The sequence below is a fragment of the Salmo trutta genome, chromosome 3, assembly GCF_901001165.1.
Source record: "Salmo trutta chromosome 3, fSalTru1.1, whole genome shotgun sequence".
NCBI lineage: Eukaryota > Metazoa > Chordata > Actinopteri > Salmoniformes > Salmonidae > Salmo > Salmo trutta.
The window spans coordinates 71,606,680-71,625,481 of NC_042959.1; the positions used below are offsets into that span (position 1 = coordinate 71,606,680).

At 43.1% G+C, this 18,802-nt stretch overlaps 1 protein-coding gene across 1 annotated transcript in view; it reads right to left on the reverse strand.

The window, feature by feature from the left end:
- LOC115187445 (protein FAM171A1) overlaps window positions 1-18,802 on the reverse strand; it is a 41,930-nt gene that overhangs the window by 15,554 nt on the left and 7,574 nt on the right. The window contains exons 2-4 of the mRNA XM_029746502.1: window positions 11,974-12,201; window positions 9,024-9,116; window positions 1,256-1,414 (exon numbers count right to left, since the gene is read on the reverse strand). Of these exons, the coding sequence (XP_029602362.1) occupies window positions 1,256-1,414; window positions 9,024-9,116; window positions 11,974-12,201 (480 nt within the window). The remainder of the gene's footprint in view (window positions 1-1,255; window positions 1,415-9,023; window positions 9,117-11,973; window positions 12,202-18,802) is intronic.

Here is an 18,802-nt window from a genome sequence, read left to right on the forward strand (position 1 = left end):
AGAAGTTTAGTGAGAGGGAGGAGATTAGAAGAAGAGGAGAGGAAGCAGGGAGCAAGAGAAAGTGAGAGGAGAGGAAGCAGGGTGAGAGGAAACAGGGAGAAAGAGAAGGGGAGAGGAGAGTGTCTGCTAAATGATAGAAATGTAAAATGGACACAAACACACACACAGGTTGTCTGAGAGCACAGGGGTTATATTGTGTTGAAGGGGGCTCTTCTGGGTAGTGTATCTTTGATGGAGCCTCTTACATAGAACTGTACCTCACCCCTACCTTCACCCCTCATCTCCTCAACCCTACCTTATTCACATCCACCCCTCACTACACCACACCCACCCCTATCTTCACCCCTATATCACCTCTCCCACTCATTTACATTTGACATTTAAGTCATTTAGCAGACCCTCTTATCCAGAGCGACTTACAAATCCTCATCCTTCCCTCCACCACACCCCTACCTCACCCCTGCCTTCACCCCACTCACCCCTCCCACCTACCTTCACCCCCCCACCCACCTCCCTTCACCCCACCCACCCACCCACCCACCCCTCCCACCTCCCTTCACCCCTACTTTCACCACACCCCTACCTTCACCCCACTCACCCCTGATCCCTCCCTTGATCCCACCTGCCCACCCACCCATCTGTCCCTTCACCCCACATCTCCACCCACACACTTACCTCTCATCCATCCCTTCACCACACACTCCCCACCAGCCCCTCATGTCTTCTATCCCACCCACCCCTCATCCCCCACCCACCCCTCATCTCTTCCATCCCCCTCCTTCCTTCACCCCACCCACCCCTCATCACTTCCATCCCTCCCACCCACCCACCCTTCATCCCCCTCCTTCCTTCACCCCACCCACCCCTCATCTCTTCCATCCCTCCCACCCACCCTTCATCCCCCTCCTTCCTTCACCCCACCCACCCCTCATCTCTTCCATCCCTCCCACCCACCCTTCATCCCCCTCCTTCCTTCACCCCACCCACCCCTCCTTCATCCCCCTCCTTCCTTCACCCCACCCACCCCTCATCTCTTCCATCCCTCCCACCCTTCATCCCCCTCCTTCCTTCACCCCACCCACCCCTCATCTCTTCCATCCCTCCCACCCTTCATCCCCCTCCTTCCTTCACCCCATCCACATGTCAAATACTTTCAAATAATTGATTTAGTTTGCCGGATACAACGGCACCAATGGAATGGTACCAAGAGTGTATTCCACCTAAGTCTGGTCCCAGTCTGTCCCAGTGGAGGTACCTGTTCCGTTGCCCCCCAGGCCCTGTAGGTAGGGGAAGTGCTGGATGTGGCTGGGGTTGTTGGCCACAGTCAGCAGGGCAGTGAGATTGCTGTAGGACGAGTTGGGAGGGAGGCTCAGGGCTCGACGCTGGAACTGAACCCAGGACTGACCCCTCGATCCTGGGGAGGAAAGGGGGGGGTCAGGAACCACTCACACACTTAGATCCACTGTTCCTTAGTGTCCATCTCCCCTGTAACCCTTTTTAATGCAGCTTGTCAAATGAATGTCTGGAAGATGTGTGATGAACGCCATATGAATGCTGGCCTTCTCTCCTCTCACTCTCTTATCACTCTGTTTTTACTCCTCCATATTAAATCTCAACTTTCTAATGGTTTTTCTCTTTTACTCAATCGGTTCCTTCCATCTCCCTCTGCCACCCTTCCTCTCTCTCTCTCCCTCTTTCTCTCTCACTGCCTCCCGCTTTCTTTCTCTGTCTCTCACTGCCTCTCTCTAAGGGCTTTATTGGCATGAGAAATATGTTCACATTGCGAAAGCAAGTGGAATAGATAAACAAAAGTAAAATAATACAATACAAAAATGAACAATAAACATTACACTCACAAAAGTTCATTATGTGCAAATAGTTAAAGTACAAAGGGAAAATAAATAAATATGGGTTGTATTTACAATGGTGTTTGTTCTTCACTGGTTGCCCTTTTCTTGTGGCAACAGGTCACATCTTGCTGCTGTGATTGCACAATGTGGTATTTCACACAATAGATATGGAAGTTTACCAAAATTGGGTTTGTTTTCACATTTTTTGTAGGTCTGTGTAATCTGAGGGAAATAAGTGTCTCTAATATGGTCATGCATTTGGCAGGAGGTTAGGAAGTGCAGCTCAGTTGCCACCTCATTTTGTGGGCAGTGTGCACATAGCAGGTCTTCTCTTCAGAGCCAGGTCTGCCTACAGCAGCCTTTTTCAATAGCAAGGCTATGCTCACTGCGTCTGTACATAGTCAAAGCTTTGCTTAAGTTTGGGTCAGTCACAGTAGTCAGGTATTCTGCCACTATGTACTTTCTGTTTAGAACCAAATAGCATTCTAGTTAGCTCTGTTTTTTTGTTAAATCTTTCCAATGTGTCAAGTAATTATCTTTTTGTTTTCTCATGATTTGGTTGTGTCTAATTGTGTTTCTGTCCTGGGGCTCTGTGGGGTCTGTTTGTGTTTGTGAACAGAGCCCCAGGACCAGCTTGTTTAAGGGACTCTTCTCCAGGTTAATCTCTCTGTAGGTGAGGGCTTTGTTATGGAAGGTTTGGGAATCGCTTTCTTTTAGGTGGTTGTAGAATTTAACGGCTCTTTTTTGGATCTTAATAATTAGCGGGCATTGGCCTAATTCTGCTCTGCATGCATTATTTGGTGTTTTACGTTGTACACTGAGGATATTTTTACAGAATTCTGCATGCAGTCTCTCAATTTGGTGTTTGTCCCATTTTGTGAATTTTTGGATTCTATAACTGATTCAAGTATTTTTAGCCAGATCCTAATTGGTATGTCGAATTGTATGTTCCTTTTGATGGCATAGAAAGCCCTTCTTGTTTCTCAGATCGTTCACAGCTTTGTGGAAGTTACCTGTGGCACTGATGTTTAGGCCGAGGTATGTTTAGGCGACTACAAACAAACTATAACTGGACTAATATCTCACTGATTAAAATCAAATTCAATTTTATTGGTCACATACACATGTTTAGCAGATGTTATTGCAGGTGTAGCGAAATGTTTGTGTTCCTAACTCCAATAGTTCAGTAGTATCTAACAATTCACAATACACACAAATCTCAAACTAAAAGAATGGAACTAGCAAAGGATATGAACAAAATGTGCACACGTGGCTACATGCAGCTCTCGCTTTGATCTCAAAACAAGCGCATCTACTCACAACCGCTCATGCTGTAAACACAGTCCAATTCAAAGTAAATGGCACAGATCCATATATGGCAATGGTCTATTTGCATATAGGCCTACTGCAGCTCTGATTGGTTATGCTGCACCAGTCTGTGTAGATTACGGGCTGAGTCGTGCATGTCAATGCAATAGAATCCTACTCTGATGGCTTCTGCCTACAACCAAATTTTGTTTCAGTATGTTGCATTGAAAGTGGCAAATATTGCCTTGATTCGATCAAAATTGCCACAGTAAAGGGAAACTGTGATAGTGTTAACCTGTTTGGGCTAGGGGGCAGTATTTTCATGGCCGGATGAAAAACGTACCCAATTTAAACAGGTTACTACTCTGGCCCAGAAACTAGAATATGCACATTATTAGTAGATTTGGATAGAAAACACTCTGAAGTTTCTAAAACGGTTTGAATGGTGTCTGTGAGTATAACAGAACTCATATGGCAGGCAAAAACCTGAGAAAAATATAAGCAGGAAGTGGAAAGTCTGAGAATTGTAGTTCTTCTTTTGATTCTCTATCGAAGCTACAGTGTCTGTGGGGTGACGTTGCACTTCCTAAGGCTTCCATTGGCTGTCTAAAGCCTTCAGAAAGTGGTTTGAGCCTTTTCCTGTCACTGGGCAGAGTATAGGAGCTCAGTTACTGAGTGGTCTGCCTGGCAACAAAGGGATTGGATATGCGCGGTCACGTGAGCACGCCGTTCCTTCTTTTTCTTCTTGAATGAATACGCTATTGTCCGGTTGGAATATTATCGCAATTTTACGTAAAAAATACCATAAAGATTGATTTTAAACAGCGTTTGACATGCTTCTACGGTAATGGAACATTTTGACTTTTCGTCTCTCGTTCCGCGCTCGCGCGTTATGCCTTTGGATAAGTGATCTGTACGCACAAACAAAACAGAGGTATTTGTACATAAATATGGATTATTTCGAACAAAAACAACATTTCTTGTGGAAGTAGCAGTCCTGGGAGTGCATTCTGACGAAGATCAGCAAAGGTAAGAGAATATTTCTAATACTAATTCTGAGTTTAGGTTGCCCCGAACTTGGCGGGTGTCTGAATAGCTCACCGTGATGGCTGAGCTATGTACTCAGAATATTGATAAATGTGCTTTCTCCATAAAGCTATTTTAAAATCTGACACAGCAGCTGCATCCAGGGGTAGTCTATCTATAATTCTTTAAATAGTTATATATTTTGTCAACGTTTATGATGAGTATTTTTGTAAATTGATGTGCACATTCACCGGACGTTTTGGTGGGAATACATTTTCTGAACATCACGCGCCAATGTAAAATGCTGTTTTTGGATATAAATATGAACTTTATCGAACATAACATACATGTATTGTGTAACATAATGTCCTAGGAGTGTCATCTGATGAAGATCGTCAAAGGTTAGTGCTTCATTTAGCTGTGTTTTGGGTTTTATTGACACTTGTCCTTGCTTGGAAAATGGCTGTGTGATTATTTGTCTATGTACTCTCCTAACATAATCTAATGTTTTGCTTTCGCTGTAAAGCCTTTTTGAAAATCGGACAATGTGGTTTCATCAAGGAGAAGTGTATCCTTAAAAAGGTGTAAAATAGTTGTATGTTTGAGAAAGTTGAATTATGACATTTTGTTGTTTTTGAATTTGCCGCCCTGATATTTCACTGGCTGTGTCCCACCTAGCCCATAGAAGTTAAGGAAAACTCTAGAACAGTAGCCACCAACCTTTTCTGAGTCAAGATCCCTTTCTGAGTCAGAATGCAAGCCAAGATCTACTGCTCAAAAAAAATAAAAAAAAATAGGCTAAACTTTTTTTCTATGAAACATTAACCAATTAAAAACAGTACTGTAGCAATGAGGTTTGTGCAGTAAGCTACAGGCCCAATACATTATCACCGCATACTGGCTTTGCTTGAATTTCCCTGCCAATGCATTGTTGTTCGGAACATTTAATTTTTTTTATATTAAAACATTTGAGGTAGGCTGTATGATCACACCGGTAATAGATCTGTTGTTGTATTACTTGTGAGGCACAGCTGAGTGAGCATACATTTAAATAATTTGCTTTTTATTTTTATTTTACTGGGCTGATGGTCAGTCTCAGCAGAGGGAGAGAGCAGCAGACTGAGGGTCTGCCTCTCAACATCCCTCCGCTCTCCCTTTCCTCCACTGACACTGACCAAAAAGTGACACCTTCTTCCAGCTGTTGGCGAAACTCAAGTCGCACCGCATTATTTCTGCCTCATGCACAAATTCATGTTGTTACTCCTATGACCAGAGAAAGTGAAATATTCCTTGATATTAAAAAAGACCCAAGCCGCTAATAATAACGCAAGCCTATGGATACAATGTCCTACTCATTCATTACTGCTGCACTGCTTGTTGCAGAGCTGATTGGAAATATGAGAAAAGGGCATTTTATGGCTTATAAAAGTGTTGAATACAAAGTGTTGACAGTGCTGAATAAGAACTTAAACATGAAGTTAATCATAAAAACAGCAGTTCTTTGCTGTATTCGTTGACAGTTTCTCTCCAGTCATGGTTTTCAATGTTCTGAAATCTTTGCTGTAGCTTTCTTGTACTGCAGACACGGTCATCTGAGCCATCCTATTGGCCAGCGGTAGGCCTATAGTGCACTTGATTTGCTCTCCGGGAAGGAAGAGTTTGTACCTTCAGACACATGAAATGTTTCAAAATGGCAACAGTTGGCCTGCCCAGAGTGCAGGGCAGCTGAATCGGGTGCAGCTACCGCCAATAACCGAAGACCAAAAAATTATAGAAACGCAGGGCTTTATCGTTGGGTTTTTTACAGAAATGTTTAGAGATTGACTAGGGATGCCTTGGAGATCCATCTTGATTGACCGGTTGGTGACCACTGCTCTAGAAAGTTGAGTGAAGTTCAATCTCGTTCTTCTCTCCGTGGGCTGATATTTCTTCTGTGAGGCAGTCCCGCGGGAGCTGCGTGGTCTCAGGGCTACTGCGCGCAGCTTTGAGGGAACATTGCTTGCGAGTACCAGAAGTCCTCAAGAGAATAGTAAACCAACATTTTGCTGGTCCTCACTTGTAAAAAGGCTATTTTAGGCTTAGGGATTAGGTTCAGGGCTAGAACTAGGGGTTAGGTTTAGGAGTTAGGATTAGGTTTAGGGGTTAGAGAAAATAGGATTTTGAATGGGACTCAGTTGTTGGTCCCCAAAAAGTCCTCACAAGTATAGTAAGACATAGCTGTGTGTGTGGACATGTTTAATCGACCAACAACAACAAAAATATTTCTAGGGGGTTTAGGGTAAGGATAGAATTAGTGTCAGTGTTAGTGTTAGAATTGGGGTAAGTGGTTGTGGGTTAGGTTTAGGTTTTGTTGTAAGGTTAGGGAAAATAGGATTTTGAATGGGAATCAATTGTGTGTCCCGACAAGGTTAGTTAAACAAGACTGTGTGTGTGCGCGCTCGCGGACATGTTTAACTACAAGAAGAGTAAACAAAAACAAAAATTAGACCAACGAAAAATACTATTTCTAGGGGGTTTAGATTAAGGTTAGAATTAGTGTTAGTATTGGGGTAAGGGGTTGTGGGTTAGGAGAAGGTGTTGGGGTATGGTTAGGGGTTAAGGAAATTAGGATTTAGAATGGGAATCAATTGTGTCCCCACAAGGTTAGTTAAATAAGACTGTGTGTGTTAAAGAGAAGTTTGTATAGTGGGGCTTCGCGATGATGTCATAGTGTTTCCACTGTGGTGAGTGTACATTCCTGGGCAATGAGACACCGCTGCAGCCGTGCCTGTGTGTTTTCTCTAGCTCTGTGTATCCTCTGCCTCCAGTACACCTGATCTGGTATTGATCTGAATGTCCAGTGTTGAAGGAGGTCTGGTATTGATCTGAACGTCCAGTGTTGAAGGAGGTCTGGTATTGATCTGAACGTCCAGTATAAGAGGAGGTCTGGTATTGATCTGAACATCCAGTATTAGAGGAGGTCTGGTATTGATCTGAACGTCCAGTATTAGAGGAGGTCTGGTATTGATCTGAACGTCCAGTATTTGAGGAGGTCTGGTATTGATCTGAACGTCCAGTATTTGAGGAGGTCTGGTATTGATCTGAACGTCCAGTATTAGAGGAGGTCTGGTACTGATCTGAACGTCCAGTATTAGAGGAGGTCTGGTACTGATCTGAACGTCCAGTATTAGAGGAGGTCTGGTACTGATCTGAACGTCCAGTATTAGAGGAGGTCTGGTACTGATCTGAACGTCCAGTATTAGAGGTGGTCTGGTACTGATCTGAACGTCCAGTATTAGAGGTGGTCTGGTATTGATCTGAACGTCCAGTATTAGAGGAGGTCTGGTATTGATCTGAACGTCCAGTATTAGAGGTGGTCTGGTATTGATCTGAACGTCCAGTATTAGAGGAGGTCTGGTATTGATCTGAACGTCCAGTATTAGAGGAGGTCTGGTATTGATCTGAACGTCCAGTATTAGAGGTCTGGTATTGATCTGAACGTCCAGTATTAGAGGTCTGGTATTGATCTGAACATCCAGTATTAAAGGAGGTCTGGTATTGATCTGAACGTCCAGTATTAGAGGTGGTCTGGGATATAATCACATCAACAGGACTGGAGTAACAAAATGGAGAGGAGTTAGTTCTAGGTAACAGCTTGGACACAGTGTGAGATGTAGCAGAGCATGTGTGTGTGTGTGTGTGTGGGGGGGGGGGGGGGGGGGTTCCTGTGCCAATCCTCATCCCCTCCTAAGAGTTCCCTATCTTTTCTTCCCTCTATAATGGACATTGCACCCTTCCCCCTCTCTTCCCCCCTTCTCGCCATCCCCTCTCTTTCCCCTTCTCTCCATCCCCGCTCTTCCCGCCTTCTCCCCATCCCCTCTCTTTTCCCCCGCTTCTCCCTATCCCCTCTTCCCCCCGTCTCTCTTCCCTTCTCGCCCCATTCCCTCTTCCCTTCCCCTCTCTTCCCCCGTTCTCCCCATCCCCTCCCCATCCCCGTCTTTCCCCGCCTCTCCCCCTTTCCCTCATCCCCCTTTACCTCATCCCCTGTCTTCCCCCTTTCCCTCATCCACTCTCTTCCCCATCCCCTCTCTTCCCCCTTTCCCTCTCTTCCCCCTTTCCCTCTCTTCCCCCTTTCCCTCATCCCCTCTCTTCCCCTCATCCCCATTCTCCCCACCCCCTCTCTTCCCCCTTTCCCTCTCTTCCCCCTTTCCCTCTCTTCCCCCTTTCCCTCATCCCCTCTCTTCCCCTCATCCCCATTCTCCCCACCCCCTCTCTTCCCCCTTCTCTTTTCATTCTCTCTCCTCCTGCCACATGACAAGGTTTATTTCTCCCCTGGGCTTCCAGGTTCAAAATACCATGATATAACACGCTGTGTGTGGAGGGGGGCCACTGTATGCACCAGACCATAGCATGATTATCCTGCCCTCCTGGAGGACAGACACACAAAACTCAGCAAGATTTAAAGGAGTAGCAGCAGCAGAACCTCCCTCAGAGAGGATGGCAGAGCTGGAGAAGAGCAGATGGTATGGGACACTCTAAATGAGTGTGGTTATTGAAGACGAACACACACACACACATAGCAAAACAAGCACACTGATCAGACACACGGCAGACAAAGATACATGTTATAGGATCACATGTAATTTAATCTTATCTAATGTAATTGCTCCTGACTGATTGACGGAGGAACAGAGGACACATGCTGCCTCTGTGTGTGTGTGTGTGTGTGTGTGTGTGTGTGTGTGTGTGTGTGTGTGTGTGTCTTTCATTAGAGATGTTTTAATGGGGTGGACATCTTTCATTATTAATGTGTGTGAGGTCACTGGGCCAGGGACAGTGTCTAAGTACACTCTCTCTCACCTTGAGATCCAGAGTTAATGTGTATCAGGTCTTCATACACCATCAGAGTGGCAGCTCTCTCTGGTAGCATCTCCAGACTGAGAGAGGAAAACACTGGAATACACACACATTTCAGTCATTTTTACATTTCAGCAGACGCTTGGCGTTGCAAGCACCATGCTCTACCAACTGAGCCACATGGGACCCACCACAGTCACTAATTTATTCATCACAATAACCCACCTGTGGCTCATTTTTATTCTCACTAATAAAAGGTAAACTATTGAATTTTGGTTTTCCTCTCAACTTCATGACATATTCTAGACCTAGTGGTTTCTTTATTTTCTAGCATTGTGGTTTGTAGAAAAACATTTGTTTGAAGATCTTACTTGACTAGTTTAAATCTCTAAATTTCCCTTTTCCATTCTCTGTGACCTGCCTCTACTATTAAAGCCTTGGATGGTGTTTTTCATAGCGCCCTTCATTTTATCACAGGAGACAGTTTAATTACTCAACACTGTATTCTTCACCAACAGGTTCTCTGTAGATCACTACAGTCTTTTTGTTTACAAAGCCCTGCTCCACAAACCCCCAACTTACCTTGGCTAACATCACTAGTAAGACTTAAAATGACAAGTTCTTAAACCTGTTCACAGGGTTGGTTAACTCTGGAGACTACTTTGGTGTCTAGAGTGTTAGGTAAATCAGCCTTTAACTTCTTATGGATGGTGGAAGTATTGAGTAGATTGGATGACTGACGTGCCCGGAGTAAACTGCCTGCTACTCACTCCTAGAAACTAAGATATGCATATTATAAGTAGATTCGGATAGAAAACACAATGAAGTTTCTAAAACTGTTTGAATGATGTCTGTGAGTATAACATAACTCATATGGCAGGCAAAAACCTGAGAAAAAAATCCAAACAGGAAGTGGTTTGTAGTTTTTCAAGTGATTGCCTATCCAAACTACAGTGTCTGTGGGGTCATTTTGCACTTCCTAAGGCTTCTACTAGATGTCAACAGTCTTTAGAACCTTGTTTGAGGCTTCTACTGTGAAGTGGGGGAGAATAAGAGCTCATTGAGTGAGAGGACTGCCAGCAGGGCATGAGCCTCAGCCATGCGCGCTCACGTGAGAGGTAGCTCAATTCCATTGCATTTCTGAAGACAAAGGATTTCTCCGGTTGAAACGTTATTGCAGATTTATGATAAAAACATCCTAAAGATTGATTCTATACATCGTTTGACATGTTTCTACGAACTGTAATGGAATTTTTTGAATTTTCGTCTGACCTGCGCGTCGTGAATTTGGTTTGTGAACTGAAGGCGCGAACAAAAAGGAGGTATTTGGACATAAAGGATGGACTTTATCGAACAAAAACATTTATTGTGGAACTGGGATTCCTGGGAGTGCATTCTGATGAAGATCATCAAAGGTAAGTGAATATTTATAATGCTATTTCTGACTATTGTTGACTTCAACATGGCGGATATATTGTATGGCATGTTTTTGTGTCTGAGCGCCGTACTCAGATTATTGCATGGTGTGCTTTTTCGGTAAAGCTTTTTCGAAATCTGACACAGCGGTTGCATTAAGGAGAAGTGTATCTTTAATATCCTTGCACCTTACGTGTGGAATGATCTACAATACACTTTAAAATGGGAGGAATTGGTGCCTCTAGGTCATGTCAGACGGCTGTTAGGGGACCTTTTTACAGAAGAATGTGTCTGTTTTTTATCATTGTGTTTTGCTTTTCGTGTATTGTTGTGTATAATAATGTGTATATGAATGTGTAGTTTAATGTGTTTATTGTATTTTGATGTGCATTGTGGTGCTATCCAGGGCTCACCTGGAAGAGAGACATTGACTCCCTGTCTAAATAGAGACCTTGGTCTCAGCATTGACTCCCTGTCTAAATAGAGACCTTGGTCTCAGCATTGACTCCCTGTCTAAATAAAGAGACCTTGGTCTCAGCATTGACTCCCTGTCTAAATAAAGAGACGCTGGTCTCAGCATTGACTCCCTGTCTAAATAAAGAGACGCTGGTCTCAGCATTGACTCCCTGTCTAAATAAAGAGACGCTGGTCTCAGCATGGACTCCCTGTCTAAATAAAAGAGACACTGGTCTCAGCATTGACTCCCTGTCTAAATAAAAGAGACACTGGTCTCAGCATTGACTCCCTGTCTAAATAGAGACCTTGGTCTCAGCATTGACTCCCTGTCTAAATAAAGAGACCTTGGTCTCAGCATTGACTCCCTGTCTAAATAGAGACCTTGGTCTCAGCATTGACTCCCTGTCTAAATAAAGAGACCTTGGTCTCAGCATTGACTCCCTGTCTAAATAGAGACCTTGGTCTCAGCATTGACTCCCTGTCTAAATAAAGAGACCTTGGTCTCAGCATTGACTCCCTGTCTAAATAGAAACCTTGGTCTCAGCATTGACTCCCTGTCTAAATAAAGAGACCTTGGTCTCAGCATTGACTCCCTGTCTAAATAACGAGACACTGGTCTCAGCATTGACTCCCTGTCTAAATAAAGAAACCTTGGTCTCAGCATTGACTCCCTGTCTAAATAGAGACCTTGGTCTCAGCATTGACTCCCTGTCTAAATAGAGACCTTGGTCTCAGCATTGACTCCCTATCTAAATAAAGAGACACTGGTGTCAAAATTGACTCCCTGTCTAAATAGCATTGACTCAGCATTGACTCCCTGTCACCCCTCCTTTCCTCTCTCTGTCACTCCTCCTTTCCTCTCTCTGTCACTCCTAAATTGTCCAGTGCTGATAAGCCTGTGTGTGTGAACAATCTGAAAGTGTTATGTGAGGATAATGGGGGTGGTCACTTATTATAATAAAGCTGTAATGGTGCACCCTCATTATCCTCGCACACCACTTTCAGATTGTTCACAAACACACACACACACACACACACACACACACACACACACACAGTAGAATTTACTACTTTGACCTACCGGGCAGTCTGGTGGGTCTCCAGGGGGCAGAATTTGGCACGTAGCCCTGTCTGGACGCTGTGACAACCAGGAGGGTTCCAAGGCGGTAGGGAAAACGCAGGTAGGCATTGCCGTCAGCAGCAGAAGTCTCTGTGGTTACAGGGGTGTGGTTGGCGAAGAGCTCGATGGTTGCTCCGCCCAGGGGCTGGTGGGTGCTGGCATCACTCAGGTGAACCTTCAGAGTCACCTCTACACAGAGAGAGTGTGAGAGTTACACACATGGCTAAGTAAGTGTCGGTGATGTAAAGTAAGATACGTTTTTTTTTAAATATTTGAAAGTACTACTTCTTTGGGGTAACTTTTACTTCACTACATTCCCAAAGAAAATAACATACCTTTTACTCCACACATTTTGACTGACACCCAAAAGTACTCATTACAATTTTGAATGCTTAGCAGGACATGAAAATGGTCCAATTCACACACTTATCAAGAGACCATCCTTTGTCATCATCCCTGCTGCCTCTGATCTGGCAGACTCACTAAACACAAATTCTTCATTTGTAAATGATGTCTCTGTGTTGTACTGTGCCCCTGGCTATCTGTAAATTTAAAAAATAAGAAAATTGTGCCGTCTGGTTCGCTTAATATAAGGAATTTTAAAGGATTTATATTTTTACTTTTGATACTTAAGTGTATTTAAAACCAAATACTTTTACTCAAGTAGTATTTTACTGGGTGACTTTCACATTTACTTGAGTCATCTTCTATGAAAGTATCTTTACTTTTACTCAAGTATGACTATTGGGGACTTTTTCCACCACTGGTAAGCATGCACCACACAGACTCAGGCTCGTCACTCTAATTGTCTGTAATTAGTTGGCCTTCAATCTCTAATGAGTCCCATTTTATCTGAAAATGAACCAACTTAGCCGAATGAAGCGTATCAATGTCCAGTCCAACAGAAAATGAATCCTAGAACAGAGCCTATGATATAGCCTAGGCATATAGAGTTGAAGTCGGAAGTTTGCATACACTTAGGTTGGAGTCATTAAAACTCGTTTTTCAACCACTCCACAAATTTCTTGTTAACAAACTATAGTTTTGGCATATCGGTTAGGATAGCAACTTTGTGCATGTCACAAGTCATGTTTCCAACAATTGATTACAGACAGATTATTTCACTTATAATTCACTGTATCACAATTCCAGTGGGTCAGAAGTTTACATACACTAAGTTGACTGTGCCTTTAAACAGCTTGGAAAATTCCAGAAAATGATGTCATGGCTTTATAAGCTTCTGATAGGCTAATTGACATAATTTGAGTCAACTGGAGGTGTACCTGTGGACGTATTTCAAGGCCTACCTTCAAACTCAGTGACTCTGCTTGACATCATTGGAAAATCAAAAGAAATCAGCCAAGACCTCATAAAAAAAATTGTAGACCACAAGTCTGGTTCATCCTTGGGAGCAGTTTCCAAACGCCTGAAGGTACCACGTTCATCTGTCCAAACAATAGTACGCAAGTATAAACACCATGGGACCACGCAGCCGTCATACCGCTCAGGAAGGAGATGCGTTCTGTCTCCTAGAGATATCTTTACTACTTTGGTGCGAAATGTACTATGGTGCGAAAAGTGCAAATAAATCCCAGAACAACAGCAATGGACCCTGTGAAGATGCTGGAGGAAACAGGTACAAAAGTATCTATATCCACAGTAAAACGAGTCCTATATCGACATAACCTGAAAGGCATCTCAGAAAGGAAGAAGCCACTGCTCCAAAACCGCCATAAAAAAGCCAGACTATGGTTTGCAACTGCACATGGGGACAAAGATCATACTTTTTGGAGAAATGTCCTCTGGTCTGATGAAACAAAAATAGAACTGTTTGGCCATAATGACCATCATTATGTTTGGAGGAAAAAGGTGGAGGTTTGCAAGCCGAAGAACACCATCCCAACCGTGAAGCACGAGGGTGGCAGCATCATGTTGTGGGGGTGCTTTGTTGCAGGAGGGACTGGTGCACTTCACAAAATAGATGGCATCATGAGGTAAGACCATTCTGTGGATATATTGAAGCAACATCTCAAGACATTAGTCAGGAAGTTAAAGCTTGGTCGCAAATGGGTCTTCCAAATGGACAACGACCCCAAGCATACTTCCAAAGTTGTGGCAAAATGGCTTAAGGACAACAAAGTCAAGGTATTGGAGTGGCCATCACAAAGCCCTGACCTCAATCCTGTAGAAAATTTGTGGGCAGAACTGAAAAAGCGTGTGCGAGCAAGGAGGCCTACAAACCTGACTCAGTTACACCAGCTCTGTTAGGAGGAATGGGAAAAAAAACTCAACTTATTGTGGGAAGCTTGTGGAAGGCTACTTGAAACATTTGACCCAAGTTAAACAATTTAAAGGTAATGCTACCAAACACTAATTGAGTGTATGTAAACTTCTGACCCACTGGAAATGTGATGAAAGAATTAAAAGCTGAAATAAATAATTCTCTATTATTATTCTGACATTTCACATTCTTAAGATAAAGTCGTGATCCTAACTGACCTAAATCAGGGTATTTTGACTAGGATTAAATGTCAGGAATTGTGAAAAACTGAGTTTAAATGTATTTGGCTAAGGTGTATGTAAAATTCCAACTTCAACTGTATATATATACACACAGTAGTCCATACAGGAGTCAGGATAAGCTTTCTGACTCAGTCACATTTGACATTGGCAGTTAACAGCCAAAAGCATATTTCCTGGTTACCAGACAATAGCGAGGCTCTGTCAAAACAATGGGCCCTTTCGCTGTTTCTTGATGCCTGAGGAAGGAAATCTCTGAGCACACATCTCCTTTATTACTGTCATACACTTTCCTGGAAACTGTTGAATAACATACTTCCATTAAACCATTAACTCTGTTGGATAGCAGAGCATTGTAAAGCTGGCCACACACACACACACACACACACACACACACACACACACACACACACACACACACACACACACACACACACACACACACACACCTAGTTCATGCAGTGCCAAAGCTAAACTGGGACAGAGCAACAACCCAGTCTCTCAAGTGGAATACCCACACTGGCCAAGCTTATCTAGGCTAGACCTTTGTTAGGGCCCTATAAAATCTGTTGAATTTAAAAATATATATAATATTCCAACTTTATTTAACCAGGTAGGCCAGTTGAGAACAAGTTCTCATTTACAACTGCGACCTGGTCAAGATAAAGCAAAGCAGTGTGACAAAAACAACAACACAGAGTTACACATAGGATAAACAAAAGTACAGTCAATAACACAATAGAAAAATCTATATACAGTGTGTGCAAATGGAGTAAGTAGGTAAGGCAATAAATAGGCCATAGTAGCGAAATAATTACAATTTACTAAATGAACACTGGAGTTTTAGATAATCCTGATATTCTGCCACGGAAGCATAGGCTACTTTGTAGTTAACATTTCATTGAGAAGTTTTTTGGGAGCCTTTCCATCTACCAGAAGACTGTTTTCATTAGCATCATTGCCAACCGCTACACAAAGTGGTAGCTGCACGCACCGCAAATACACAGACAGGGGTATTCTGGAATGGGAGACAGATGGTGAAACCCCAAGTTTCACAAGAGAAATCCAAGTATTTAGAACACTTTAGTTTCAGTGAACGTGAGTTAACCTTGGCAAGGTAACACTCACCTTTACCCAGGACAGAACGCTAACCTTTACCACTGTGGCGAAAGGCACTGTGCATGAGTCAAACGGTGTGAGTGAGTGAGACAGAGAGACAGAGAGAAAGGACAACCAGAAAAAGAGAGCTAGACCTTTAAAAACAGAGTATGCGCACACACACACACAAGCACATTTCAGCTTGTTTCATAAAGGAGCTTGGCTAACAGCTTAACGGTGACTTGGTACCAACACTAAATAAATGTCTGGTCTGGCAGGTTATGTAAACAACAGTAATGTGTGCTAACAGCTAACAAGGATACTTTAGCTATACTTCATCAGTGAAATAAGTAGGAGCTCAGTCTAGTACAGTCACCTACAGAGGAGCAATTCATTTCATCAACTCAAGACACACACCTTCCTCATCTCTCTGCTATTACACTATCTACTTACTCCTGTGCCGTATATGTGCACTAGAGGTCGACCGATTATGATTTTTCAACGCCGATACCGATACTGATTATTGGAGGACCAAAAAAAGCCGATACCGATTAATCAGACTATTTTTTTTATTTGTAATAATGACAATTACAACAATACTGAATGAACACTTATTTTAACTTAATATAATACATCAATAAAATCAATTTAGCCTCAAATAAATAATGAAACGTGTTCAATTTTGTTTAAATAATGCAAAAACAAAGTGTTGGAGAAGAAAGTAAAAGTGCAATATGTGCCATGTAAAAAAAGCTAACGTTTAAGTTCCTTGCTCAGAACATGAGAACATATGAAAGCTGGTGGTTCCTTTTAACATGAGTCTTCAATATTCCCAGGAAAGAAGATTTAGGTTGTAGTTATTATAGGAATTATAGGACTATTTCTCTCTATACGATTTGTATTTCATATACCTTTGACTATTGGATGTTCTTATAGGCACTTTAGTATTGCCAGTGTAACAGTAAAGCTTCCGTCCCTCTCCTCGCTCCTACCTGGGATCGAACCAGGAACACATCGACAACAGCCACCCTCGAAGCAGCGTTACCCATGCAGGGCAAGGGAAACAATTACTCCAAGTCTCAGAGCGAGTGACGTTTGAAACGCTATTAGCGCGCACCCGGCTAACTAGCTAGCCATTTCACATCGGTTACACCAGCCTAATCTTGGGAGTTGACAGGCTTGAAGTCATAAACAGCACAATGCATTGCGAAGGGCTGCTGGCAAACGCACGAAAGTGCTATTTGAATGAACGCTTACGAGCCTGCTGGTGCCTACCATCGCTCAGTCAGACTGCTCTATCAAATCACAGACTTAATTATAACATAATAACACACAGAAATATGAGCCTTTGATCATTAAAATGGTAGAATCCGGAAACTATCATCTCAAACAAAACGTTTTTCCTGTCAGTGAAATACGGAACCGTTCCGTATTTGATCAAACGGGTGGCATCCCTAAGTCTAAATATTCCTGTTACATTGCACAACCTTCAATGTTATGTCATATTTACGTAAAATTCTGGCAAATTAGTTCGCAACGAGCCAGGCGGCCCAAACTGTTGCATATACCCTGACTCTGCGTGCAATGAACACAAAATGACACAATTTCACCTGGTTAATATTGCCTGCTAACCTGGAATTCTTTTAGCTAAATATGCAGGTTTAAAAATATATACTTCTGTGTATTGATTTTAAGAAAGGCATTGATGTTTATGGTTAGGTACAGTCGTGCAACGATTGTGCTTTTTTCGCAAATGCGCTTTTGTTAAATCATCCCCCGTTTGGCGAAGTTGGCTGTCTTTGTTAGGAAGAAATAAATAGTCTTCACAGTTCGCAAAAAGCCAGGTGGCCCAAACTGCTGCATATACCCTGACTCTGTTTGCAAGAGAAGTGACACATTTTCCCTAGTTAAAAGAAATTCATGTTAGCAGGCAATATTAACTAAATATGCAGGTTTAAAAATATATACTTGTGTATTGATTTTAAGAAAGGCATTGATGTTTATGGTTGGAGCAACGTGTACCTAAGCGATTATATGCAACGCAGGACAGGATAGATAAACTAGTAATATCATCAACCATGTGTAGTTAACTAGTGATTATGACTGATTGATTGTTTTTTATAAGAGAAGTTTAATGCTAGCTAGCAACTTACCTTGGCTTCTTACTGCATTCGCGTAACAGGCAGGCTCCTCGTGGAGTGCAATGTAAAGCAGGTGGTTAGAGCGTTGGACTAGTTAACCGTAAGGTTGCAAGATTGAATCCCCGAGCTGACAAGGTAAAAATCTGTCGTTCTGCCCCTGAACAAGGCAGTTAACCCACCGTTCCTAGGCCGTCATTGAAAATAAGAATGTGTTCTTAACTGACTTGCCTAGTTAAATAAAGGTAAAAAAAAAATAATAATAATAATAATAAAATTGGCGTCCAAAAATACCGATTTCCGATTGTTATGAAAACTTGAAATCGGCCCTAATTAAATCGGCCATTCCGATTAAATCGGTCGACCTCTAATGTGCACACGCACCAACACAAGCACACCCTCTCACACACCCCCTGTCACAAACCCTGTCTCACACACACATCCCCTGTCACAAACCCTGTCTCACACACACCCCCTGTAACAAACCCTGTCTCACTGACACACACCCCCTGTCACAAACCCTGTCTCACACACACACCCCCTGTCACAAACCCTGTCTCACACACACCCCCTGTAACAAACCCTGTCTCACACACACCCCGTCTCACACACCCCCCTCTCACAAACCCTGTCTCACTCACCCCCCTCTCACAAACCCTGTCTCACTCACACACACCCCCTCTCTCACAAACCCTGTCTCACTCACACACACCCCCTCTCTCAAACACACCCTGTCTCACAAACACACCCCCTCTCACAAACACACACACACACACCCTCTCACAAACCCTCCCTCACACACACACCCCCTCTCTCATCTACATGTCCTCTTGTGGCAGACACTTGTCTCTGTGATAAGGGGAGTGGTGTCTGATCACTGGCCCTTAATTAAGGCTGAAAGGGTGTGCCCCTCCCCCCTACCGTACATACACATCCTTTACCCTTACATAGACACACCCACTCTTACCCTGTCTCCCAATCCCAGAGCATGCTCTCCCTCCACTCCCATCTCCCCAGGCTGGATGATTATTCAG